Below are 26,920 nucleotides of genomic sequence, written 5' to 3' on the forward strand. Positions count from 1 at the left end.
TTTGGTCTGCTCATCTATGGAATGAAGAAATTAGATCAGATAACTGCACTTCAGATTCAGATTATTGGTCCTATAATGATAGAATTGTTTATTTTTTGTTATGTGCTCTACATTCTCTAAAGTCAGCACCCCTACCTCATTTCTTTCTGGCTTCATGTGGCACATTATCACTTCTTTGTTATTGGTGTTCGATTATATCTGACTCTTCCTGATGCCGTGAGGAGTTTCCAAAGACACTGGAGTGGTTTGCCATTTCCTTCTCCGGTTCATTTTTACAGATGAGGAAACTGAGGTAAACAGGATTAAGTGACTTGCCCAGGGTAACACAGCTAATAAGTATCTGACGTCAGATTTGACCTCGGGAAGATGAGTCTTCCTGACTCCACTGCACGACTTAGCTTCTTTCTCAGAGCATAATTCTAGGGAGCCAGAAATTTTTCTTGTACGGTCACTCCCCGTTCAGTTAGCCATTCTGTCAGGGGGATATGGAGTCTAGAGAGCGGGGATAGACTTAGGTGCTAAGCTGCAGTTATTCTGCCTAGGCTTAAGATTAGTCTTTTTTAAAAAAAACATAGTAACTTAAGACATTTTTAAAAATTGGGCTCTTTATGAAGACTAATATTGCTGTCAAAAACCTACTTTATGAAAACTCAAGGGGACCTTTAACTGTAGCAGAAACTTCCTCATTTAAACAATGAAGGTTAAACAATAAAAACTAATTTTCTGTTCCCAGCTTGCCCATAACACTGCCAAGAATAGTGTTGTGCTACCTTATGAAAACAAGGCCATGATGTTCTTCAGCCCTTATATATGCATCAAACGTTTGTTTTTTAAGACACAATTTTAAATCAGCAACTTTCTAGCTGAGAAAATGGTACCTTTCATAAATGCATTCCAAGTATATAGCACATAGTCTGGAGTAATTCTTTACTAAACATGCTAATTTGTGTGCTGCTTCTCCAGCATACAGTCGAGAGTCCTTCGTGGAGGAGGCTACACTTAACTGCCCAAACAGCAGGTGTTGGTGGATCATCTTTAAAGCCCTAAGAGTCTTGGACATGTGGGGTGGAAGCAAGCAGTGAATCGTTCTAGGCCAGAGTGAGCTGTCTCAAAGTAACAAGGTGTGAGGGGCTAGAGGTGGGAGATACATCTGTGAACCCAGTGTATAGGGCAGAAAGATATCAGTGGTGGAATCCAAAGGACAAAATAGGAAAACACTGAGGCAAGCAAAAATGTAAGAAACCAACTTAAATAGAATTGAGTTTGTGAAAGAGTGAGTTCAAATTTGACTCAGTGTTATGACTGTGCCAACATCCTAGTGTTTGAAGACAACCTCAAGTCGTTTGATCTAAGTGAGCTTCAGTCCTATACAGTTCCCCACAGCTGCTAATTTTTCCCACAGGGCAAACAGCTATATTTGTGTAGTGCTGGAGGTTATGTAGATGTCAGATTCATTTTAGAAAGGGAAAAACTATTTTGAGAAGAACCTGGCCTTGTGCTGAGAGAATTCCTTAATGCTTTGTATTAAAATATAGAACTTTGATTAACAAATTTAATAATAGAGTTGTAACATCAGAAATGACTCACCTCAGGGAAAGGGGTGGGTCTGTCCTTTATATTATCAGAATCCTTTCCATAGATTTGTTTTTCTTGCATATATTTCTAAGGATATTCAGAACTCTCTTTTTTTTAAATCCAGGAATTTAGTACTCTTAATTTTCACTTTGAAAATAAAGATGTGTGTGTATATGTGTGTATATACATACACACACGTGTGTGTATACATATATTTATATATATATGTATATCAAGTATAGGATTAAAGCATACACTGATTACTTCAGGAAAAATTGAGTTCTGAGACAAATACAGAAGTATCTGGAAAATTGGTCCACCCAGTTAACTACTTTGAAGAGGATCTTACATCAAAGGCTCTGGAATTTCATCAGTGTGAGTGCTTGCTAACAATGCAGGTTGCATCCCATCATGGGGTATGTTTGAGGAACAGTCACTAATTCAATTTAACTACAGTGTAAATTAACTACATTCAGGTAAAGCAGCGGGAGATAAGGTTGTAAATGCTCATGCTGTGGTGGGTGTTGAATTTTAGAGCAGGAAGCCTATTTTTTGTTGTTGTTCAGTCATTTCAGCTATGTCCAACTCTTCATCACCCCCTTGGGGTTTCCTTGGCAAATGTACTGGAGCAATTTGTCATTTCTTTGTCCAGTGCATTTTACAGATGGGTAACTGAGGCAAACAGGGTTAAATGACTTTCCCAGGATCACACAGCTAATAAGTGTCTAGATTTGAACTCATAAAGATGAGTCTTTCTGATTCCCAGCCTAGTACTCTATCCGCAGTACTACCTAACTGCCCCGCAGTCTATTTTTACTTTATTCAATAGGAGATGGGGGACCCAAACAACATTTTTAAATTGGGGAAGAGACATGATTGGAAGGTAAAATATCAGCAGTTCGTGTGTAGTTTGGTTTGGAGAAAGGCTGAAGATGGGGAGACCAGTTGAGGAGGCTATTTTATTACAGCAGGAAAGAGGCAATGAGGTCTGGTTTACGTTGGTGTCAAAGGGAACATAAAAGATAATGAATGGCAAAGACATTAGTTACAAAGATCTGTCTGTGTTTGTCCTTTGTTTTCGAAGAAGACCGTGACACCAGAGAAATGATGACATGATTTGCACTTGAATTTGTTTTGAATGAGGGAGGGTTGTGCAGGTCACCAGCCTCACTTTCTCCTTCTGAGCCATCGAAGATACAAAGATACATTAGATACAAAGAATTGATGAGGCTTGGTGCCTGATTGGATATGAGAAAGACAAATGACTCATGATTCCAAGGTTTTGAGCCTCCATGACTAGGAAAGTTATGGAGTCAGAACAGTAAAGAGGAAAAGCTAGGAGTTTTTGGGAGGAGAAGTAACTAAGGAAGGAAGAATACGAATTCATTTTTGGACATGTACTTGAGATGCTAAGAAGAAATTTAAAGTTAAATAAAAACTTGCACTGGGTTTTTGTGAGGATCAAAAGATGTAACAAATACAAATCACTTTACAAACCCTAAAACTCTTAATGTATGTTATGAGGATGATGATGGTGATAGCATGCTGCTCCAGAACTCATGACAGAAATCAGGGCTGGAAACATGAATTTTGATGCCGTCTCCATAAGGTGATATTTGAAGTCACGTTGATGGATGAGAGCATTGAGGTAGAAAGTACAAGAAAGGAAGAGAAGACAGGTTAAGGAACAAGGAATGTCAAAATGAATGAGATGCTCTGGATCCTCACATGTTTCACAAAGATTGAGAAAGGTGAAGACTGAGAAGAAAACATTGGATTTGATGATTGGGTCATTTGTAACCTTCAAAAGCGCAGTGTCAACGAAATGTTTGGGGTGGAAGACAGATTTCAATGAACTGAGAAGTGAGTCAATGGTAATGAAGTAGAGTAGGCTGTTAAAGAAGCTTGATGTAGGAAGGGAGGTCAGAGATGGGAACATAACTTGGGGGAACAAGATGCAGGAAGGATTTTTTTAGGATAGGAGAAATCCAGGTTCTTCTGGAGGCAGTTTGGATTAGCCAGAGAGGGGCTGTTGCTAAATTTTGAGTGTGAGCATTTATACCTCAGAATTCAATAAATGTTACCTACAAATCAGAGCTCGGTTTATTGTTTTGTTGACTATCTAGACGAGAAAGGGATGTAGAAAATGTTAATGCAAATTAAACTCAGGTGTGTCAAATGTATATCTTTCCCTCTGAAGAGCTGGTTGTTAAATATTTACCAGCACACTCCTTTAGAAAACTGAACGTATTTGCAGTGAAAGGGGGAGGACAAGTAGAGAGGTAAGACTGAAAATGTAAATGAAAGAGTGAATGATTGATAGAATAAGCTTTCCAGTGGAATCAGAGGGCAAAGGATCAAAAGAGGGCCAGCGAGGACAAATGATTAGCCTCCAGTCATAAAATTGGTTAATGGTAAAGCCAGGACAGCTAGGTGGTGCAGTGGATAGAGAACCATCCCTGGAGTCAGGAGGACTTGAATTCAAATCTGGCCTCAGATACTTGACATTTACTAGCTGTGTGACCCTGAGTAAGTCATTTAACCCCATTGCCTTGTCAAAAAGTAAATGAATGAATAAATTGCTTGCATTCCTTCCAGTGTTATACAAATACTAGCTATCATTATTCCTCCACTTCTGAAGCATATATTCTCCCCAAAGCTTGGCTTGTTTGCTTATTTTTTAAAAATGGCAGCAGCACTGGGGATGTTTGCCGTAGCAGAAGAGGAATTGGGAAGTGTGGGAACCCAGTTCGTTTCATATTTGGGATATTTGCCTGATTTTTTTTCTCCTAAGTCAATGACTGTATGAAGAATTGACTGTTCATTTTCAGAAACAACCAATGTGTAACAGTCATATGCTAACAACGTTCAGTTGATTGGAAATCTTAATACACTAGGCTTGTCACAGGGTTGTAGAAGAATTAGGAATATGGCCTCATTAAGATGTTAAAATGAATGCATTGCATATGTTAACAAGTGGCTGCACCCTGTGATATATCTGGCAATTGGGGTGTTAAATCCTAATTCATCTAGCCAGATGTCCCTGCAGCTGCTACTGGTATTGCAGAGGGAGGCAGTCACCTGAGACCCCAGCTATGAGCTATGAGCTGGTGACAGTGGCTTCAGCAGCATCTGGTTATACAAATGCCTTTTTTGGGACTCTGATTGACAGGTACCAAATGGTTTGTGCATGTCCTGTGTCATCATGAGTGTGTTGGGATTTTTAGATAGATAAACCCAATTTTCAGACTGTAGGCCCTTGACCTTCTTAAGTCGGAAAGTCCCCCAGTTGTAGCTTAAACCTGTTTACTTTTATTTTGGATCTCTAGAACATAGTGAGAGCTTATTAAAATCAAGTGAATAATATTCACTGCTAAACTGGAAGAATGTCAGAATTCTGTTTTCAGACAGTGATGCAGCTGAGCTTGCAAAGGGAGCTTTACAATTTACTGTAAATGTTTAAATGTCCTGCTGCAAAGTTCTCAGTACTACTCAGAAGAAGGGAAGGTGTGTGGATAAACATTTTGCTCTATTTATATAGTATAACTTTTTTTTAATATAAGGCCTGCATGTATCCGTTGGGAACTCTTTCCTCTCCATCCCTTTCCCCACTGAAGGTACGCTCTTGATTCCCCTTGAAACTTAATTCATGTTAGGGTCTTACATCGATATGGTAAGTCCCTGGGAATGGTGGGCCACCAGGCTAAGGAGGAACAAGTCAGTCCAAGTTGGAAAAACAAAGCAGGTTCAGATTTCTCCATTGACCAGTACTGGGAGTAGCCTGTCAGTTGCTATTACTATATTTCCAAGCCAGGCTAAATAAGGAGACCTAGTGTTTTGTTTGTTTGTTTGTTTTTAAATCCCTGTGCATCTTTATATTGCACAACAATGTCCTCGGCCCTATTGGGCCTCATCAGTTCCTGTTCCATGTGTTAATGAAGGGTCCAAAAGTTTTCCTTCAAATTTCCATACAGTTGAACCATTCTAATCCAAATTATTTAGAACAGGAGACTGGCCATTTTTCATCCTATTTCATGGAGAATGAAGCCTAAGATTGGTGGATGTCAGATTAGAAATGAATCCATGAGAAGGGGCCAACAGTACTCAAGGACTTAGCTCTTTTGTGTCCTTATTTACTAGAGGAGAAACTGTAAAATCATAGGCATTTTATTGTGAGATGAAAAGTTAATGCATCATAAAGAGGAAAAAATATCAGTTACTCCTATACAAAATTTTCCTTGTCCCCCAACACTCGCTAACTCACGAGTATTTTGTTCGATTTTGGGGATGCAGGAGGGAAATGCATTTACAAAGCAGGAGAAGGCAGCTCATGCATGCCAAGGCCTTCTCGTAATATAGAACTGCCACAAGATGGCGGTGTGTCAGAGGAAGACTTGCATTTTTTGACTTGGCAATGTTTTCTTAGGTCTCCTGCCAAGACAGTATGGCTATTCGATTTTTAAAGGTTAAGTGGACAGTATCGTAGCTTAGTAAACCATAATTATGCTTATTTTTTAACAAATGGTATTTTCCTTCTCCTGCGGATGTTACTCGTCATGAAATTGAGCACATCGGCAATTCTCTCTATATGTAGTGTGTCATTCATTCCCATGAATTTGCTAAAGGAATTATAAATAATGACACCGAATTTCTTGGGAAGCTATTGGCTTCCTTGACAGTCACACCTGGACCAGGCTTAGTCTCTTGCATGTAATAGAATAGCTGGCAAGTAGATTGCAGTTGGGTGAAAATAGTTGGGAAGTCTTGTTTTCCTGGATGGTGGAGTGTTGTAGGCAGTTTAGCAATGGTAGTTATATAGGAGCCTTTGCCAACAAAGATGAGACACCAGGATGTGTTGTTTACTTGGCTTCCTCACCCTTTTCCTATGCTGGAAGCTATTTGATTTAAAGGCTACCTCCCCTACTTTATGCAAATCTACTGGAATTTGGTACTGGAAGAGTTCTGATCTGTAATTGTACTGGGTGTTTAAAAGAAATAAAAAAATAAGCTGACCAATTAAAAAAGTTATTCACAGCTGCATTGAAATAAGGAGGAATTAAAAGCAAATTTTTTTCTCTATCTGAATAATTTATTCATAAGGAAGGATGTTCTTTGTGGCATTTCCACCTTCTCTACCATATAAAATCATTGTACTTAAGTTGAATATTATTCATTCAAAGATACCTTCCAGAATTCGATGACAATACCCAAAATATAATTAAAAAAAAAAACCCCAGTGACTTCAAAGAGCCCTATGATTAAACCAGGGGCTGGTTCTTTACCTTTTTAAGATCATGGGTTCTTATGATGGTCTGCTGAAACCTACAGACCCCCCTTCTGAGAATCATGTTTTTAAAGGCATAAAATGAAATACATAAAATTACAAAGGAGACCAATTATATTGAAATATAATTATCAAAATATGGTTTTTTTAAAGTCCTCAGACCCCCAGTTAATAATCCCTGCCCTATCTGAAATCTTTTATAACTGTCCATTGTGACTACCACCTGTTTTTCTACTAGACTCAATACCAAGTGATAGAAATACAAATCCCTGCCCTTGGTGATCTACATGCTAACAGAATGAGCTTGATTTTAAAAGGAATATCTATATCCAAAGAAATAAAAAATATCAGGATGGAGATAGATAAAAGGAGGATGAGGCTTCTGCATTCATTCTTCCTCCTTTGTATTAATCATAATAGCTCACATTTTGGTGGCATTTGAAGTACTTTTCTCAAAGCAATCCTGGGTTGTTGGCAAGAATCTGCTGGTAAATGTTTAACAATCAGCTTTCTGGAATAATTGTACTTACAGCTTACTTTTAAGTTTCATATGCATTATTAATATTTTCTTCATCATTCTCTTAAGTGTAGACAATTAATAAAATAATAAATCAATCCCTAATTCATAGCTTTTCTCAATTTCTGTGGTGTAAATGCCCACACTGAAAATGTAGTAATTGACTCTTAGGATTGGGTTCCACCCATGTCCAGCTCACTCCTGGTCATAGGTACTATGTGTGACTTCTTTTAATAAAATGATGTATAGAAGCAGGGTGGTTTCTCATCATGCAATTTATTTAGCTATGAGCATGTGTGGATTTCAGATGTAGAACAGAATCGTATTTTATGATTATTGGTGTACGTGGGGTAATGGTCAGGAAACTGTCTCAATGGCGTCCTATTCTTCTTTGAAAGAGCCCAGATGGACAGCAAATCCAGCTGAGTGTTTGGCCTCTGGAAATCCTGGACAGTCATTTGTTCATTTTCTCTAGTCAGAAAAGTAGTTTGGGAAGTGAAGACTTGTTTGGTTTTCTCCTTTTAAAGCTGGTTCAGTTCACTTTCCTAAAAGTAGGTATAATTGGGCATTGATATTGAAATCCAATGATCAACAACCACAAGTTTTGAAAATGATATTGCAGACCTAATAAACTTTCAGTTCAGGGTTCTAAGTTTAAAAGCAACCTGGACCTCATTGATGTCAATACAAAGGTGCCCTAAGGGTCAAGTTACTCTTTCCCTGGTTTATTTTCTAACCTGAAGGTGTCTTAACATCTCTTCCCCTTATCTTGAAATACCACAAAACTTCCCCCTTATCCTGAACCGTAAAATTCCTTGTCTCCCCCCATTCTGGGTCATAAAATTTCCCCTGTCTCCCTTATCTTGTGTCATCCATCTTCCTCATCCTGTCCTGTCCCTAGATCTCCAACGCCCATTAGAAACCCTAAAAATTACATCATCATCCTACAGGCTGTATAGCTTTCTGTCTATTTAAGTCTGGTTCTTTTCCTATATGAGTGCCTTTGTTTAGCTCCTTGTTAAATCTCAGATCTACATGTTTTTTTGTCAATAAAGCTCCCGCTGGCTAAAAAGAAGGTCTAAGTGAATTCTTTCCAATCTGACCCAGCTCTCCCAACTCTGACCTTAACATCACTTTGTCCAGTAGTCACATTATTTCAGTCACTGGAGAGATCTGTGCAGTATCAGACTCCCATTTTCTAAGAACCACCATCTTTAGAGTTTAAAGACCAAAGTTTATAAATAAGTGTAAATATATATGCCTTTAGAAGTAGTAAGTAGATGGTCACCCACAGAGCCAAGCTCACTTCTTAGAGATGTTGTAGAAAAGTCTACTGAGGGGGGTACACTGGAGGGCCCTTCTAATTCTGGAATGTTATGATTTGAAGTTGGACCCTAATCCCTCTATTCTGTGCTGTTGAGGCTCTTGGGATTCATTTGTGCTGTTAGCTGAAGATGGACTCTTGTCACCATTCTGTAGTCCATAGACTGGGGGCTGCCCCAAACCATCGCTCTGGTTCTTTTCCCTGCATCCTGTTCCTGGGTGTGAACAAGTTCTGTCTGGCTACTTTGGGAGCATTCACTAACTAGAAAGATGTAGCTGTCGTCTTGCTGTACTTCATATGACTATGGAAATGTCGACTTGTAGGAAAAGGAATTGAAATTTAGGCATTCTGATCAGTAAAACTCAAGTTTTTTTCTTCTGCTTAGTCCCACCTACTGTTTGATTTCTCATCCCTAAGATTTAATGTCCAGCAACATATGAACCATAGCACATAATTATGTTCCAATAGCCTGTACCTGCAAAAATTTTGTCCAAAAAGCACAAATATAGTGGAATATTATAAAATATGAGAATTGTCCCCAACTCAGTAAAAAAGAGTCTTAGAAAAATGTTGGGAACATTCAGTGTTACCATCTGTTAAAGTGAGTGGGAGAGATTACCAAACTCATAAAGAAAGGATACAAGGGTAGATACTGGCAATATGTCAGTATAATCTCAGGTCATAGACATGTGGATATCTATGTTTTCAATAAAATTTCTCTATAGTGTTCTTGAGAGATAGATGCTTTTTTTAACATTCCTTTATAAAGTAATATAAGACCAGCTTTGCTTTATGATTCCTTAATTGATATTCTTAATCAAGCTGGAGTCATATATGTAATAAAACTTTAAATTGGTAAAAAAGTAAGGAGGAGACTTGACAGAAGCTTTGGGGAATTTCCATATAGAGAATCCCATATAGCTTAAGGTTTCATTAGGACATATTCAGTATAAGATAGTCCCATTCTGAAAGAAAAGAAAGTCTTTACAAAATTCACATTATGCTGTTAAACGGTTTACTTGAGCTGCAATGGATATTGCTTTTATTTTTTTTTTTTAGTAAACAAGCATTCATTTTCTTCCCCTCTCTCGCCTTTATCCTGCTAGTAAGAAGAAAGAAAAACAGAATTCTTATAACAAATATGCACACTCAAAAAATACCCAAAATCACCAAATTCCCACATTGTCTCTATCTATCTATCTATCTATCTATCTATCTATCTATCTATCTATCTATCTATCTATCTATCCACATACATATATATGTATATATGTGTGTATCTTTGTGTGTATATGTAGATACATGTATGTATGTGTGTATGCATACATATATACATACATATAGCTTTACCCTGAGTCTGTCACCTCTGTCAGAGGATAGGTAGCATGCTTCATCATTGGTCCCCTGGAATCCTATATGACTGGATGCCAATAACCATCTTCTGGTGGGACATTCATTACTTAGAGTTCTTAAGTTTCTCAAAGTTGTTTGTACAGTGTTGATACAACATAGATCATTCCCCGCGTCCAGCTCTGCTTAAGTTCATACAAGACTTCCCAGGTTTCTTTGAAGCTATCTATTCCATAGTTTCTTGTGGCACCATAGCATTTTGTTGCACTCCTATGCCACGTTCTCTATCACCACAAAAAAAGCTACTATTCCTATTTTCATACATATGGTTCTTTTATTTCTTTAATCTCTTTGAGTTATAAGCCTAGCAATAGTATTGTTGGCTCAATGCGTATACGTACTTTGGGGGTTATGGTATTAAATTGCTTCCTAGTATACCTGTATCAATTTATAGCTCAACTAAGATTGTATTGATATGCCTGTTTTTCTGCAGCCCGTTCAACCTCATTCATTTTCATTTTTTGGTAAAGTTTGTCAATCTGATTAATGTGAGGTAAAATCTCAGAGTCGCTATAATTTGCAGTTTTCTAATTGTTAGTGATTTGGAGCATTCCTTCATATGGTTTTTGATAGCTTGGATTTCTTCCCTTGAGAAGTACAGCATTTTCTGTCAGTTGGTGAATGGCTTTTATTCCTCCACATTTGAATCAGTTCTTTATATATCTTGGAAATGAGACTTTTATCATAAAAATTTGGTACACAGATTTTTTTCTCCACTTGCCTGTTTCTCCTTTAATTTTACATTGATTTCATTTGTACAGAAACTATTAAATTATGTATAATAAAAATTGTACATTTTATCTTCTGTGATCCTCTTGGTCCCTTATTTAATTTTGAACTCTTGCCTTAGTCATAGGTAATTTCATACTTGCTCCTCTAATTTATGATGTGACCTTGAAGCTTATCTTGACATATGGTATGACATGTTGGTCTATACTTAGTTTCTACAAAATTGCTTTTGTTTTCCTGGTAGTTTTTATCGAATACTGAATTCTTGTATCAATAGTTGGGGTCTTTGGGCTTACTGAATGCTAGTCTCCTATTTTTGTTTGCTTCTACATGTTGCAAATTTAATCAGATCCACGGATTAAACTCTCTAGCATTTAACCAGTACCAAATATTTAGATGATCACTGCATGGTAGTGCAATTTGACATCTAGTATTTCTAGGCCCCCTTTCTTCCCATTCTTTTCATTATTTTCCTTGAAATTCTTGACCTTTTGTTCTTTCAGATAATTTTTATCATTTTTCTACTTCTATAAAGTAATCCTTTAATAGTTTGATAATAATGTAGAGAGTATTGTCATTTTTATTATATTGGCTCAGCCTTTCCATGAGCAATTACTATTTCTTCAGTTATTTATGCCTGCCTTTATTTCCATAGTGTTTTATAGTTGTATTCATATATTTACATGTAGTTGTATATAACTATTCACATGAGGCAGCTAGGTAGTGTAGTGGATAGAACACCCAGACTAGAGTCAGGGAAGCTTGAATTCAAATCTAGCCTCAGATACTTGCTAGGTGTGTGACCCTGGGTAAGTTTCCTCATCTGTAAAATAGGAATAATAACAGCACCTACCTCACAGGGTTACCGTGAGGACCAAATGAGATAATATTTTAAAAGCACTTTGTAAACCTTAAAACTTTATATAAATGCTATTGTTTTTGTTATCTTTACTGTGTTATCTTGGTTAATAAATGATCTTACCTTAAGGGGGTACATAAAGTTTTCTAATTCCCCCTCTCCCCAACCTTGTCCATAGAAGTACTACTAAGGTGTGCTAGGTATTGAAATCTGTTATCTATCTATCCCCCCATTCGCTCTCGCTTTCTTTACACACACACACACACACACACACACACACACACACACACACACACACACACACACACACACACACACACACAAACACACACAATCTGGAGGTCATGAGGAGGGACCCCTTCTAGCCTGAAATTTAGTCAGTAACTTGAGACTACTGCTCTGTGTTTTTATCTGTTGGAAATCTGTCCACTAGCAACTAAACTTAAACCTCAGTTTCCTCATCTATACAATAAGAAAGTTGGAGTGGATGACCTCCCTTCCAGCATTATGATTTTATGACAGTCAGCTTTTCCTACCTCTGAGTTGTAAGGTGACAATTATTTTTCTATATGATTCCTCATGTTAAATATGAACTTAGAGGTTTTGTTTTTGTGTTTGGCCTTCATTGCTGAAGAAGACCATGCCATCAGAGAAATGATGACATGACTTGCACTTGACTTTGTTTTGAGTGAGGGAGGGCTGTGCAGGTCACCAGCCTCACTTCTCCTCCAGAGCCATCTGAATCCAGCGAGCGGATATTCATCAGGATGACTGGAGATGACCCAGGATGCACTGGGAGACCTTGACCCTTTTAGGCCAAGGTCTTTGCAGGTACTCACTTAGGGTGAGGCAACGCCCATTCATTGAATAGAACTGTTTAAGAAGTAGCCATGGCATGACCCCTTTAATGAGGCCAAGAAAAAGAAAGACATCAGGTTGGGAGGGCTCCTCCCCTCTCCTCTCTTCTCTTCCCCTCCCCTCCTCTTTTCTCCCCTCCCCTCCCCTCTCCTCTCTTTTCCCAAAACCTTAAACCTACAGCACTCTGAAGCTGGGATGCCAATGGGCCCCTGCCTACGGGCTCTTCTGGACCCTCCTGGCTTTTGAGTGATTATCAATAATAAGTGTTGCTTTTTCCCTCCCAGCCTGATGAACTTAGAGGTATCCAAGAGATGAAAGACCAGAGAGTCTAGCCTTCTGAATCTACCCAGCATGGAATATTCCACTGGACTTTTAAAGCACTTCCTAAACTTCTGTATGTGCTTCTGGAAAATGAAGTATCTAAAGACATATATTAAATATGGAATGATTTGATTTTTAATGGACTCCTAAGCTCAATGACCTCTCAAGGGTTATCTAATATGAAATATATAGATATGCATGAATTATGCCTAATTTCTAACTACACATGTAAGAGACATCATCAATTAAAGAAGATGCAAAATCAGTCCCCACAGAATTTCAGCAAGGACAAAAATGAGAGAATTGTAGGATTTAGTGCCCAGTGGGGGCTGAGGGAAGAAACTTAGGGACTGTAGTGTACCAGTAGAACTTGTTAAAGATCTGAGGAAAGGCTTAGATCCCAGATGGGAATGAATCTTTTGACCTTAATGGGATTGTGATTCATTTAAAACACCATACTGGGTTACTTAGGAAGACAGTGTGATTCCTCAAGAGGGATCTTTAAAATAGAATAGATTCTCATCTCTCTGGGTGACCTGTTATGTTCCTGCTCAAGGTCAAGGACATTTTTATTCCTTTTGATATCTTCCAGCTTTATAATTTTAGAGGATATAGTTATTGCTGATGCTTAGTAATGATGTTATGTTAGGATATTCTTTCTTAGAGAATTGCAAAACATTTGACTAAATGGTATATATCCCATCCTTTGAATGAATATCCTTGCTAATAATTGACATAAATTAACCATGCTGGTTTAATAGATAGTTGAACTAAGTCAAAGGAGATTAAGGACTCTCTCAAGATTATATAAAGCAGTTACCATTTAGGTCTGGATTCAAATGGGGACTAAATTTTCAGCTGCTCCCTGAAGGATTAAAACTGGTACTTTCAATGCACAAATCCAGTACTTAATGACTTGACTAGCAGGGCATCCAGAAAAGGTCTCTGAGTGGGTTAGATGAAGTAGCAGCCTTGAATTGAGATGCAAATACCTGTCCTCTTGGTGGACACCAGTTTACTTCCTTTCTCCAGCCTGCATTTCTAAACTTTTATTTGCAGCAATATTTGAAGTTAGTTATAGGCACTCTAAAAGCTCCCACACTTCTGTGTAGTACTTTTTAATGCACTGTGATTAAAAAGAAATTAACCACTCGTTGTTGACCATCATTCTCTTCTCTGTGGGCTGCGCATAACTGGTATACCAGTCATGTGCTCTAATGAAAAGGACATAAAAAGTATTCCCCCAAAGATTTAAGAGAACCACATATTCTGCGTAATTGTTATTTTCCTGTTTAATCTCCTCTCCATTTGTGTACCTGCTGACTATTTTTAATTATGCTTCAATTACCCCGTGTTTTATAAATAACATGGTTTTTTTTACCCTCTTATTAGCTTGGATAGTTTGCAATGCCCTGTGTTGGTATGCCAGCGTTGTATGGTTTCCTCAGAATAGCCAGGTAATTTTCTGTGGTGAATTTTTTTAAATCAACAGTACAAGTAGTCATCAAAATACAAGAACTTTATGCATCTAAAATAGTAGGACAGGAAAGAAACATTTCATCATTGTACACTTGCATTCTTGTATTCTGTCCACTTTATGCAAAAGATGATCATGTTCTGTCAAGTGAGCGTCCAAGATTGTGGTGAGGACGTCATGAGACAATGAAATTATATAAACACACTTCAAAGAGCTGTAAGACATTGTGCCAATGTAAAGTGTTGCTATTGCATTAAAATTTTGTGTTCTTTTCCTTTTAGGAACTAAAGCTTATGGTTAGGGCAGAAAATACAAGAGCAGAGAGAGGTGAGCACTGGCCAATATAAATATTTGACATCCTGATAGATTGATGTTCTTGGATCTAACCTGACTTCTTTCATCTCCAGCTATGATGGATCATCCTTTGTTGGATTTCTCCCGGAAAACTCAGCCGTTTGCTCATCTCACTATTAATGGCACCAATATTCCTTCAGGTAAGTTGTCTGGGCATCTAGCCAAAAAAGCATTTCAAAGACTTATCAACCATACTTAAAGCTCCCAACTGGTCACTAGATAACTCAAGCTCTTTGTCCCACCAAAGGAAAGATCATTTACTTTTAAGATGATGAACATTGAAACGCTCCCTAGAAATTGATTCTTACCTTTACCAGAATACATTTCCTTCGAGTTTTCATTTTTAGCCAGTAGTCAGACATATTGCTAACAGGTACTTATTGATACTGTTGTGATCCTTGAGTCTTCTGTACTCACTTAAACTAAAGTTCAGGCATTCCCATTGTTGAAGAGGGTAATAAATGTCTTTCAAGTGACTAGATTGTTGTTGACTTAGCTGTCTCTTGCAGTGGTCTTGCTGGAGTCATGGGAAGTAGGCTTCCAGCTAGTGAAAAACTCCCTGCCTTTCTTAAAAATGAACCAGTTACTTAGGAAGTCATCACTTTACGTTGCCATTCCTGCAGGCAATTTTTTACATGGTTTCCATAAGAAAGATTTAGTTTAAAAAACTGTAGTTTTTGGCAGCTATGTGATGCAATGGATAGAGCACCAGTCCTGGATTAAGGAGGACCTGAATTCAAATCCAGCCTAAGACAATTGACAGGCTATGTGACCCTGGGCAAGTCATTTAACCCTAATTGCTTTTAAAAAAATCCACAAATTCTCCTGATCAATTTTCTGAGAGATGAGAGGGTCATACCTGAGACATCAGCATAGAGAGCTCTTAGATTGGAATCTCCCTCCAGTGGTACAGATACTCAGTTAATTATGTCTTCTAGAGTTGTCTGGGGGACTGAGAGATTAAGGGAGTTTCCCACAGACCAAAAACTAGAAAATGTCAGAGGCAAGACTTGAACCAACCAGGATATTATATAAATATATAAATCTAGATGTTTTTCCATGATGTCATGTAATATCTAATAATAAGAGTGAGCCTTGGCTAGCTAATACCCTCAAGAAATGAGTTGTTTTACATGGCTACAATTTTCAGGTTAATGAGAATTTGTTCCTTTAATTACCAAAACTTCAAAAAATCCAATTTTGCATTGAAATCTTTATAAAATACATATTTTCTTGCTGTAATAAGTAAAATATACTGAATATCATTTAAGCTTTTCTTGGTGACAGGATCATAGTGATGAACATTATCATTACTCTATTAATGTACCATGACATCATCAGGCCTGTTGTTGTATATACTAAATGGCTTAATTTTTCTTTGCTTTTGGTACTTGTGCCTGTTTTTCTATCATAGTTTCAGCTTCCAACTTTCTCTGCTATCAGGAATAACCTTCTTCCTAGTTTTATTTTGTTGGCCCTCACTTTCAGTGGGTTTAGAAACCAGAAACCAGACTCATTAGAAATGTGCCCAAAATAAAAGTGTGGCAAATAGACTCTGAGTGAGGATTTGAAGTGTTCTCCTATCACTAAAGTACATGGGTTTTATTTAGCATGCACAGATCTTGTAACATCTGTTTTAAGTTGAGCTGAACCTTATTATCCTCTAGCTCTTGGATATTACCAGATAAATGAGGCTTCCAGACAGCTGTGTTACAACACTAAATATCTGGCTACTTTTGAGCCCAATGTTTCGACTCAATTTCTGAAAGCATGGTGACATAATTGGTGCAGGAAAGTTTTCTGTGAAATATTCTGGGATGAGATAATTTGGTAGCAGCCAATGGAATATTTTCTTTGAGGTAAACCTTGTGCAGTTTGTGGTAGAATATGAAAATAGGGTTCTTCAGGTTTCCATATGATCTCCTTACCAAGGAAACGGGACTTAAATATGTTTCATTAACATATTTTATCTTTAGTTTCTCTGCATCTCCAAAAAAACTATACTAATTTGCTCTAATGACTGAAAGACTACTTTGCATATTAGCACATTTTAAATGCAATCAAATTAATAATGAAGCATCACTGTGTACAGTAGGAAAATATTATTCTACATTTATCTTTTCAGGTTGTTTTAAGTAATCTGCGGTAAACCTTAGACTGGACGATATGCTGAAGTCTGTTTGTCAATAGCAAACATACTTTTAGCTATAAAAATCTCTCTACAGGCATCTTATATAAAATCATTGTTGAAAAAAGAGAGCAGAATGGTTGGATATTTGTGAGGTTTATTGAGTTTGACCTGAGTGAAATGAGTCAGTACACTTTACTATTTAGGAAAATAGGATTTGCTCTTCTGACATAGACCATTTCCCCAAGTCCACTTATTTTTTAGTTTCAACAGTGGTCAATAATCAACACTTCAGAGGAAGACAGCTACAAGTATTTTTATTAACTTCTTGGGGCAATGAGAGGCAATCTGGGGTAGTTGATAGTGTTGGACTTAGAATCAGGAACGCTAGGAGTTCGAATCTTCTCACTGATTCTTACTGGCTTTACCATTATAGGCAAATCACTGAACTTTTCTGAACCCTTAGAAACTCTACAATATTCTAAGTATGAGATGTACCATGATTTACATTAATGAAGGTAATTTCCATCTGAGGTATCCCTGGAGCTCCCTGGTCAACAAAATCAAGGTCCTTGATGATCTTCTGGGGCTATATTTTGCGTTATGTGCATAGCCTCTGCTATGCTACAAAGAGAAATGAGAACCCGGCTCACACAGCAATGTAGAAGTCTCAGGCTTCTGAGGGGGGCATACACATCACTTTGTCCATATAATATTCATTGCTTAATTTTGTTACTCAGGCTATTGATTTCCATTGGCATCATTTCATCTTGCTTTCAAATTTGCTACAGTCATGATGTTAGTGGTTGAGGTGAAGCATCAGTCAGTCCCCATTAGCACCAAGTTCCTTGGCCAGGCATTCCAAGTTCTCTCTGGCCTGGACCCCATTTATCTCTTCAACCACTATGCTCTCTGAAGCCACTTTTTCAGCCAGACTGATCTACTTAAAGTCCCTCTAGCTTGTATCCATTCTGATGGCTAGACCATCATTCTTACCCTTGGCCCAGCCTGGAATGCTCTCACTCCCATCCTTCTCTGCCTCTCCAAATTTCATGCATCCGTCTCAGTGAATCCTTTCCAGATGCTCCTATCCCTTGGTTATCTCCCCTGCATTTACCTAGAGCACTTGTTTAACATCAATGATATTTTATTAATTTATATTACAATGTAGTACAGTAGAAGGAACATTGGATTCACATTCACAAGTGAATTTTGCTACTTACTAGCATTGTGACCCTGGGTAATTCTTTTTAACCTTACCCAGGACCTCAGATTCTATATCTGTAAAGTGAGGATAATGTGACTTGCCCTGCCTACTTTATAGGGTTGTGGTGAGGGTCATATGTAAGCAGAGGAAAGTGCTTTGTAAAGTTAGACGTTGCTATAAAGTGAATGTGAGGGGGAATAAAACCAATTAACTTTTCCTATTTCTCTGTCCCAGTTGCCCAGCTGGATTTAAGTTCATTGAGGTTAAGATGCCTATTTTATCCCCACAGTATATTTGCAATATGTTATTGCTCTTCAGCCCTGTCCAACTCTTTGTGACCCTCTTTGGGGTTTTCTAGGTAAAGATACCAGAGTGGTTTGTCATTTCCTTTTCCTGCTCATTTTACAGATGAGGAAATTGAGGCAAACAAGGTGAAATGATACGCCTAGGGTCACTTAGCTAGTAAATGTTTGAGGCTGGAATTTGAACTCAGGAATATGAGTCCTCCTGACTCCAGGCTCAGGGCTCTATCCTTTGTATCACCTAGTACAGTACCTATGTAATATATATTGGTTGAATAAAGATAGAACTTTCTGTAGTCTTTGGGAAGAAAAGCTCCCATTAGTACATTGTAGGAATGTTGAGGCTCAATAATCACCTTTTGCCATCCCCACTTAACTCCCTTTTCCAAAGCCCTATAACTTAGATATTCTGGTCTGTCTTGATCTACCCTATACACAGAGAAACCAGCTTTTCCTTTAATGTTCCTAATGCCACTTGTGCATTTGACCTGGTGAAGCATCACAGAGGAGGGGACATGACATTCAACGTGGTTTGTTGTTATTCATATAAATAGTCTTATTGTATGTAGTATGTCATGTCAGAGTAAAGTCCTTCTCTACTCTTACAGCCATGATAAAGAAGGAACCCTGATTCTCAAAGGCTACATCAACAGAACCCAAGTTAAATGTCTACCAAGCCAGAAAGTCTGGTGATGAACTGTGTCTATTACCCAAGTGCCAAACTAGCTAAATTCTTGGTGGCTCATCACCAGAAGGCTAGGTAACCTATGACTATTTTTTCAGTCACAATTAAATAGACCATCTCTAAATATGGACAGTGAGAGGAACAGGGCACATCCTGTATTTGTCAAGGAAGCACTCACACTGATAAAATCACAGATCTTTTTAAGTAATAAAGAATGGCAGGCTTGATCCTAAGGGATGAGTTGAGTAGATGAGATGAAAGGAAGACTTCAGAGGAGTAAAATGTCATGAACTTCTTTCAGCTTCTTCAGGGCACTATGCTGCTATTTACAGTCCTGGAAGAGTGAAATATCCAGCAAGAAATGATGACTAGAGAAATTTTCACTCTCATTTAGCTATTTCACCTTGGGACCATGATTTTAAATAATGAGTTTGTGTCTGGAACATAAAGAGGTAGTCCTGACTAGGAAGTATTAATAAATCACTTCAGTGTGAATCAGTCCCTTTATGTGCTTTGTTTTCCTCACCCCTTCTCTCCCACTCACATTTTCCCTCACTCCAACCCCACCATAAATTCTTCTGATTCGGTAACAATGACAACTAGCATTTACATAGAGCTTTAGAATATAAATATAAAATGTGTTATATCTACAGGGGCATCCCATAAGTCTCATTTTAAGTTTTGATAGTTTAAAGCTTTACGAAGACTTTTGAAACACTCTGAATTATCTCATTTGAACCTCACAACCACCCAGTGATGTAGGTCCTATTGATATTGTAAGTATTTTATTAGAGTTGAGGAAATGGAGACTCAGAAGGATTAAGCGATTTATGCCTTGGTCACTCAGTAAACATCAAAGGTGAGATTAGAATACAGGTGATCCTGACTTGTAAGTCCAGCACTGCATTCCTACCTGACTTTTCTGTACCTTGTTCTTGGACATCACTGGACAACAGGACCAACAATTCATACTTAAATTTAAAGGTGGCTCCCTCCAGAGTCTCCCAGCCTGAAGGATGTCTGTGAAGGAATATTGATCTTACAAATATCTGAGTGGTTCTGTACCAGTCTGCAGAGCCAGTGAGGATGTGGAGCCAACAGGAAGTCATTGGGTTTATGGTGTTAGGCTTGGTGAACCTTTTGAACTAATTCAGATTCTATCTGAGATGACCTGATAGTTTTGAACCAACTCAAAAAGATGGTAAATCGTAATGGATGCCTTGGAACTGAAACTTAAGTCTAATTAAAATCTTTGGAGGGGGGAAGGCAGAAACCAAGAAGAACCAAGATGGTGGTATATAGGCAGCAACCCAACTGAACTCTCAATCACATTTCCTTTCAAACAACTTTAACTTCTCAAATCAAATTTTGGGTTGGAAGAGCCAATAATAGATCAGAATGAGATATTTTCCCAGTCTAAGATAACTTGGGAGATCAGCAGGAGAGGTCTATGACACCAGGGTGGGGACTAGACCAGAGTGGCATGACAGCAGGCAGCACTAGTAGCAGTTTCAGGCCTTGGAGGCAGCTATGACAGTGAAAGTAGCAGCTTTGGAATCCTAGAGATGATGGTAAGGCAGTCATACATTTGGTCAGAAAGAGATTACAGGGGGCCCTTTGCTGGCATTGGTTGCAGTTGACACTGATTGGAAAACATTGCCCATACACAGTTTTGAGTCACCATTCTAGGGTGAACAGGAACACTTTCAGGACTTCCAGGTATTTGTGATGAAAAGCCTGGAACTGAATAGAAAATTTGACATTCAAGCATAAGACTCAAGAGATGCATAAAAAATACAAGAATAAGCATAAAGGACTTACTAAACTGTTTACTTTCCTATTTGGGAAGATGATACATGTAACTCCTAAGAGCTTTATCATTAGCTGTTAAAAGGAGCTTACATGGACAGAGAGCATGAGTATGAGTTGATTATATTAGAATGATCTCCCCCCCAAAAAAATGAAGCGATGAGGAAGAGAGGTGTACTGGGAGAAGGGGAAAAGGTGAGGTAGAAGGGGGGACACCTTCCTCTCATAAAAGAGGTGTGGAAGGAAGAGCTTTAATGGTGGAGGGGAAAAATTGGGAAAAGTGGGCAATGCTTGAACCTCACTCATAAGAATTGGTTGAAAGAGGGAAGAATATATACACCCACTCAATTAGGTATAGAAATCTATTGTATTCAATGGAGAAATTGGAGGGGGAGGGGATAAGAGATATGGGCTGGACTATGAGGAAAAAGAGGGTAGATTAAGGGAGGCAGTGATCAGAAACAAAACAGACTTCTGATGAGAGACAGAGTTGAATAAAAAAGTGAGATGCAGGGAAATCACAGTTAGTAATCATAACTATCAAGGTGAATGGAATGAACCCATTGATAAAACAGAAGTGGATAGAGGAATGGATTAGAAACCAGAATCCAGTGATGTGTTGTTTAAAAGAGACACGCTTTAAACAGAAAGACACACACAGTTTTAATGACGAGCTGGAGCAGAATCTATCATGCTTCAATGAAGTAAAAAAGACAAAGGTAGCAATCATAATCTCAGACCAACAAAAACAAAAATAGACCTAATAAAAAAGATAATCAATGAACCTACATTTTGCTAAAAAGAAAATACCATAGAAAGTGAAGAAACATCAAAAAATTTTATAGCAAATTTCTCTGATAAACTTCTCATTTCTCAAATATATTGAGAACTGAGTCTAATTCATAAAAATAAGATCCATTTGCCAATTGATAAATGGTCAGTGGATATGAACAGGCAATTTTCATAAAAAGAAATCAAAGCTATCAGTACCATAAAAATAATCTCAATCACTATTGTCAAGAGAAATGCAAATTAAAAAAAAAACTCTAAGGTATTACCGTACAACCTATCAGAAGTGACAAGTACTGGAAGGGATTAGGGAAAATAGGTACACTAATAAGATGTTGGAGTTGTGAACCGATTCATCCATTCTGGAAAACAATTTGTAACTATTCCCAAAGGACTATAAAACTGTGCATATCTTTTGACCCAGTAATACCACTGCTAGGTCTGTATTCCAAAGAGATCAAAGAAAAAGGATTCATATGTACAAAAATATTTATAGCAGCTTTTTTTGTGATAGCAAAGAATTAAAAATTGAGGGAATACCTTATCAATTGGGTAAAGGCTGAACAGGTTGTGGTATTTGGTTGTCATGTAAATACTATTGTTCTCTAAGAAATGATGAGGGAGGTGATTTCAGAAAAAAATGTGCAAGACCTATATGAACTGATATGAAGTGAAGTGAAAACTGGGGATCATTGTGGACAGTCATAGCAAAGTTGTGATGATGATCAACTGTAAAAGACTTGGCTACTCTAATCCATAAAATAGTCCAAGATAAAGCCTCATGATGAAAAAATGCTCTCCACCTCCAGAGAGAGAACTGATGAAGTCTGAAGGAAAATTGAAGTATGATTTTTTCTCTTTATTTTTATTTTGCTTTTTGGTGAGATGTTGATATGGAGATATGTTTTTCATGATTTCACATATATAATTAATTGATGTCATTTTACTTGCCTTCTCAGTGAGTAGGAGGGAGAATTTACAACTCAAAATTTAAGAAGAAAAAAATTTAGAAAGAAATAATAAATTAAAAAAAAAAAGATTTAGTCTTCAGGTCTGTCCTTTCTCCCCTACTTCTCTACCCAAACTGTCTCAAGTTTATAGGATTGACTGGCAGGGAATAAGGAGATTCTAGTAGTCACAGAAATAGAACTTTCTGGCATTAACCTAAAAGATTGAGGAACTGATCTTATATTATCTATTTTGGCGATATAAATGACTATTTTAATTGAGCGGGAGAGAGATTATTTATGCAGATTTCCTAGGAGATGGAATAAAAGTTTAGATTTTGCACTGTGAACTAAAGGGAAGTCTGTTTTCTGCATTGAGCAGCATTTCATATAGTATAAAATCTTTCTTATTTGGCGTGGTGGGATTTAGTTGTTTTGCTTAATTAGTTCTGATTAATGTATGACTTTTTGGGGAGGAGGGTGATACAGATATGATGTTATTGTCATAGGCAACTCCCAGTAAGAAAATTTCCTCTTCTAATAAAAATTAACAAGTTCTATAAGTTATGTAGTCAGTGAGTTGCCTGGAGACACTCAAAGGTTTAGTGAGTTGTTCAGGGACACATTGTATGTGTCAGAGGCCATACTTGAACCTTGGCCTTCCTAACTCAGGCCAATTCCCTATACACAATGCCTTAAGAATTACTAAATGTGTTTGTTATTCATGAGTTATCAACTTGCAATGAATTTGAATATAATAAAAATAATCTGAATATAATTTTGTCCCTGATTTAGGAAGTATTTCAGACATTCTGTGAATATCAGTTATCATGATGTAAATAGAATTATGAAATTGTTCATTAGTATAGAGTTTGAACAATACTGAACACTAAATAATAATGGCTTTACCAATTTTTGCCACATAGGATTAAATGAATTGTTCTGATGAGCGATACTCTAAGTAGAAAGTGAATAAATGTGAAGGGTTCATATGACATTTAATAGAATCATAGAAATTTATGACACAATCCTTAGAAATCTAGTCTAATCTCTTCCTTTTGCACATATAGAAACTGAGGTCCAAAGACTAATGGTTTGTCCATTTTCATATAGTATATGAAATATAGTGTTTTAGAGACAGTGTTAGAGTCACATCCCCTGATTCCCAGTCAAGTACCATTCCTAATATTCCCCATTGCTTCTTGAGTGCTAAGTTAGTTTTTTCCTGTGTTGAACTGTAGGTCTCCATTATGAGTACAAGTTAAGTTTGAAAGGGGAAAAAAAGAGAAAAGAGAAAGGAGATTGTAGACAGCAACATACTCACTACTCCAACTCTTTCCTTAGAGCTATTGGAATCCAGTTTCTCCTTTCCTTTTTACACACCTCAAATACCTCTTCATGAATTGAAAGTGAAGGTTGAGACAGTTGAAATGTACAAGTAAATGAAACTGTCAATTCTGGTGCAAGTTAGGAGGTTCAATTCCATAATGCTTTGGAGTATTCATTGGTGATTTGCTCCCAAGCTCAAAGACCTGTTGAATTCTCAGAAAAGGAACTAGATTTTAATTGTTTTTCTCTCTTTTGCTCAGGCTCCAGAAAAGTGAATCTTTCTTCTTGGTACCATGACAGAGGTTGGGCAAATATATCAAATATGACTTTCAGCAATGGAAAACTAAGGGTCAACCAAGATGGCTTCTACTACCTCTATGCCAACATTTGTTTCAGACATCATGAAACTTCTGGTGGTCTGGCCACAGAATCTCTTCAGCTGATGGTGTATGTCACTAAGACCAATGTGAAAATCCAAAATTCTGATACTTTGATGAAAGGAGGAAGCACTAAATACTGGTCAAAAAAATCAGAGTTCCATTTTTACTCCATAAATGTAGGAGGATTTTTTAAACTGAGGTCTGGCGAAGAAATAAGTATCCAGGTATCCAACCCTTCCTTACTGGATCCCGCTCAAGATGCAACTTACTTCGGGGCTTTTAAAGTTCGAGATATAGATTGAACCTCAAGTTTTACTGGTAGTAATTATACATTTCTTAGGATGTGTGTTAATTTTTAAAAATATGTCAGAAAGATGTTTCATAGCTGTGTCAGACTACTAGGAGACATGACTTAGAGCCTTCTGAGCAGAATTTTACCCTTGGATGTGTGCATTTGACTCTGTGTGTACACATACAAAGGGAGTATCTGGACTCAAGATATATTCCAACATACAGGCTTTATTACACAATGGTTTATATATTTCGTAATAAATTCCTAGAATTAAACTGGAGTGTGGCATTTATGGTTACCTTCATGAAACGCTGCATTTGGGCTGTTAGAAGGGGCTACACTTGACGCCTTGTCTTGCTGCAGTTTCATGCCACTAGGAGGCCAAACCTGATAGGATTTTATCCTAATTACAAGAGGGGATCATCTGAAGAGTTGAGTTCTTTTGAATTGTTACATCATGCTAGAACCTGCAAATAATTTTTTTCTAAAGAGGAAAGAAAAAAATATGTATTTTTATATAATATCTAAAATTATATTTCAGATGTAATGTTTTGTGCAAAATATGTAAATTATATTTGTGCTATAGTATTTGATTCGAAATATTTAAAATGTCTTGCTGTTGGCATATTTAATGTTTTAAATGTACAGACATATTTAACTGGTGCACTTTGTTAATCCCCTGGGGAAAACTTGCAGCTAAAGGAAAGAAAGATTGTTTGCTAATAGCAAATGTAATATATTTCTTTGTTCTTTTTAACTTAATAGATTTTTCAGACTTGTCAAGTCTATGCAAAAATTAAATGAATTCCATGAATAACGAGTAGAATGTTGGTCACCAGGTGCCTTTCAAACCCAGAAGCTAATTGACTTTAGGAAACTGACATTGCCAAAACGAATACATAATGGGCCACTGAAATCTGTCAAGAGTATTTATGTAATTATTGAACAGGTGTTTTTTTCTACAAGTGCTGCAGATTGTGGATTTTGGATTTTTTTAAAGTGTAAAGTTATCAGAGGCATATTGGCCAAAGAAACCATCTTCAATTTAGTGTGGATAATTTTATACTATACAAAAAAAATTCCTTTTTTCTTTTGGTATAAAAATAAATTTATATGAAAAGATGCTTTGAGATGCTGTGGTTTCCTGTTATACGTGTTTTTCTTTGTGATCCTTTTCTCCTCATCATACCATTATATAGCTAATAGCTCTTCCCAAATTTTATTGGGAGAAATGTGGATGCAATTAAAAGTAAGGAGCAAAGTCCATTAAATTAATGAACCCTTGAATTCTGATAAAATAAATGATGAGATATTTGCATGTGTGTTGGTAATCACAAGTCAAAGAGGCTTTGCAAGTTAAAAAAAGGGGGACGTATACTTACACTGAAGACCAAAAATACTTAACACCAGGTCAGAGTACCCTCAGGGACAATCAGCAATTTGCCCAGTGACCTGTGGGATCACCTGCCATTTTTATACTTTTTTTTTCATTGTGGAGGAGGAAGCAATGAGGGCCTCATGGACTAGTATCATGGGAGTTTGCCTTTGGGAAGCTATTTAATGCTAGTGAACTAATTAAAGGCAATGATATAAGGAAATGAGCCACCTGATGAAGATCAGTTTGCAATAATTATGGTGTAACCTTAGCGCTAGCAGACATGGAGTCCTAATGGTAGTGACATGAAGGAAGATAAAAACAAATGCTATCAGAAAATATACTGAGTTTTGCCAAACCTAGAAGTAATGCCAAGATCCAAATTACACCTAAAATATATCCATCCAGTTTTATTGTTTTAAAAAATAAACTAGCCCTGTTCTTCAGAGAAGCTCAACATATGTTCATAGAAAATAAAACAATAAACTTCAAAATAAATCTGTGAGGTAGATTGGTCTAGTAAAAGCCACATGAGGGCAGGGATATTTTAGTTACTTTTGTCTGTGCATCCTAGAACAACCTTGCTGAATTGAGATGCTATAAAATTTTTCTTCCTGTAAAATGTAATGTAAATAAAATGTAATCTCCATGAGGGCACGGGCTAAGTTCATCATCATATCCCTGGTCCTTAACACAATGTATTTCATGTGTGTGTTCATCCTTCATTGCTGAAGAAGACTGTGCCATCAGAGAAATAATGACATGACTTGCACTTGACTTTTGAGTGAGGGAGGGCTGTGCAGGTCACCAGCCTCACTTCTCCTCCAGAGCCATCTGAATCCAGTGAGCAGATATTCATCAGGATGACTGGAGATGACCCAGGATGAGGCAACTGGGGTTAAGTGACTTGCCCAAGGTCACACAGCTAGTCAGTGTCAAGTGTCTGAGGTGAGATTTGAACTCAGGTGC

General features: G+C 37.4%; 1 protein-coding gene across 1 annotated transcript in view; it reads left to right on the forward strand.

The window, feature by feature from the left end:
* Positions 1 to 25,706, forward strand: part of TNFSF11 (TNF superfamily member 11) — a 55,815-nt gene extending 30,109 nt beyond the window's left edge. The window contains exons 3-5 of the mRNA XM_072617145.1: positions 14,636 to 14,681; positions 14,762 to 14,848; positions 24,165 to 25,706. Coding sequence (XP_072473246.1) covers positions 14,636 to 14,681; positions 14,762 to 14,848; positions 24,165 to 24,586 — 555 coding nt within the window. The 3' untranslated portion in view covers positions 24,587 to 25,706. The remainder of the gene's footprint in view (positions 1 to 14,635; positions 14,682 to 14,761; positions 14,849 to 24,164) is intronic.
* The last annotated feature ends 1,214 nt before the right edge of the window (positions 25,707 to 26,920 follow it).

The sequence above is a fragment of the Notamacropus eugenii genome, chromosome 6, assembly GCF_028372415.1.
Source record: "Notamacropus eugenii isolate mMacEug1 chromosome 6, mMacEug1.pri_v2, whole genome shotgun sequence".
NCBI lineage: Eukaryota > Metazoa > Chordata > Mammalia > Diprotodontia > Macropodidae > Notamacropus > Notamacropus eugenii.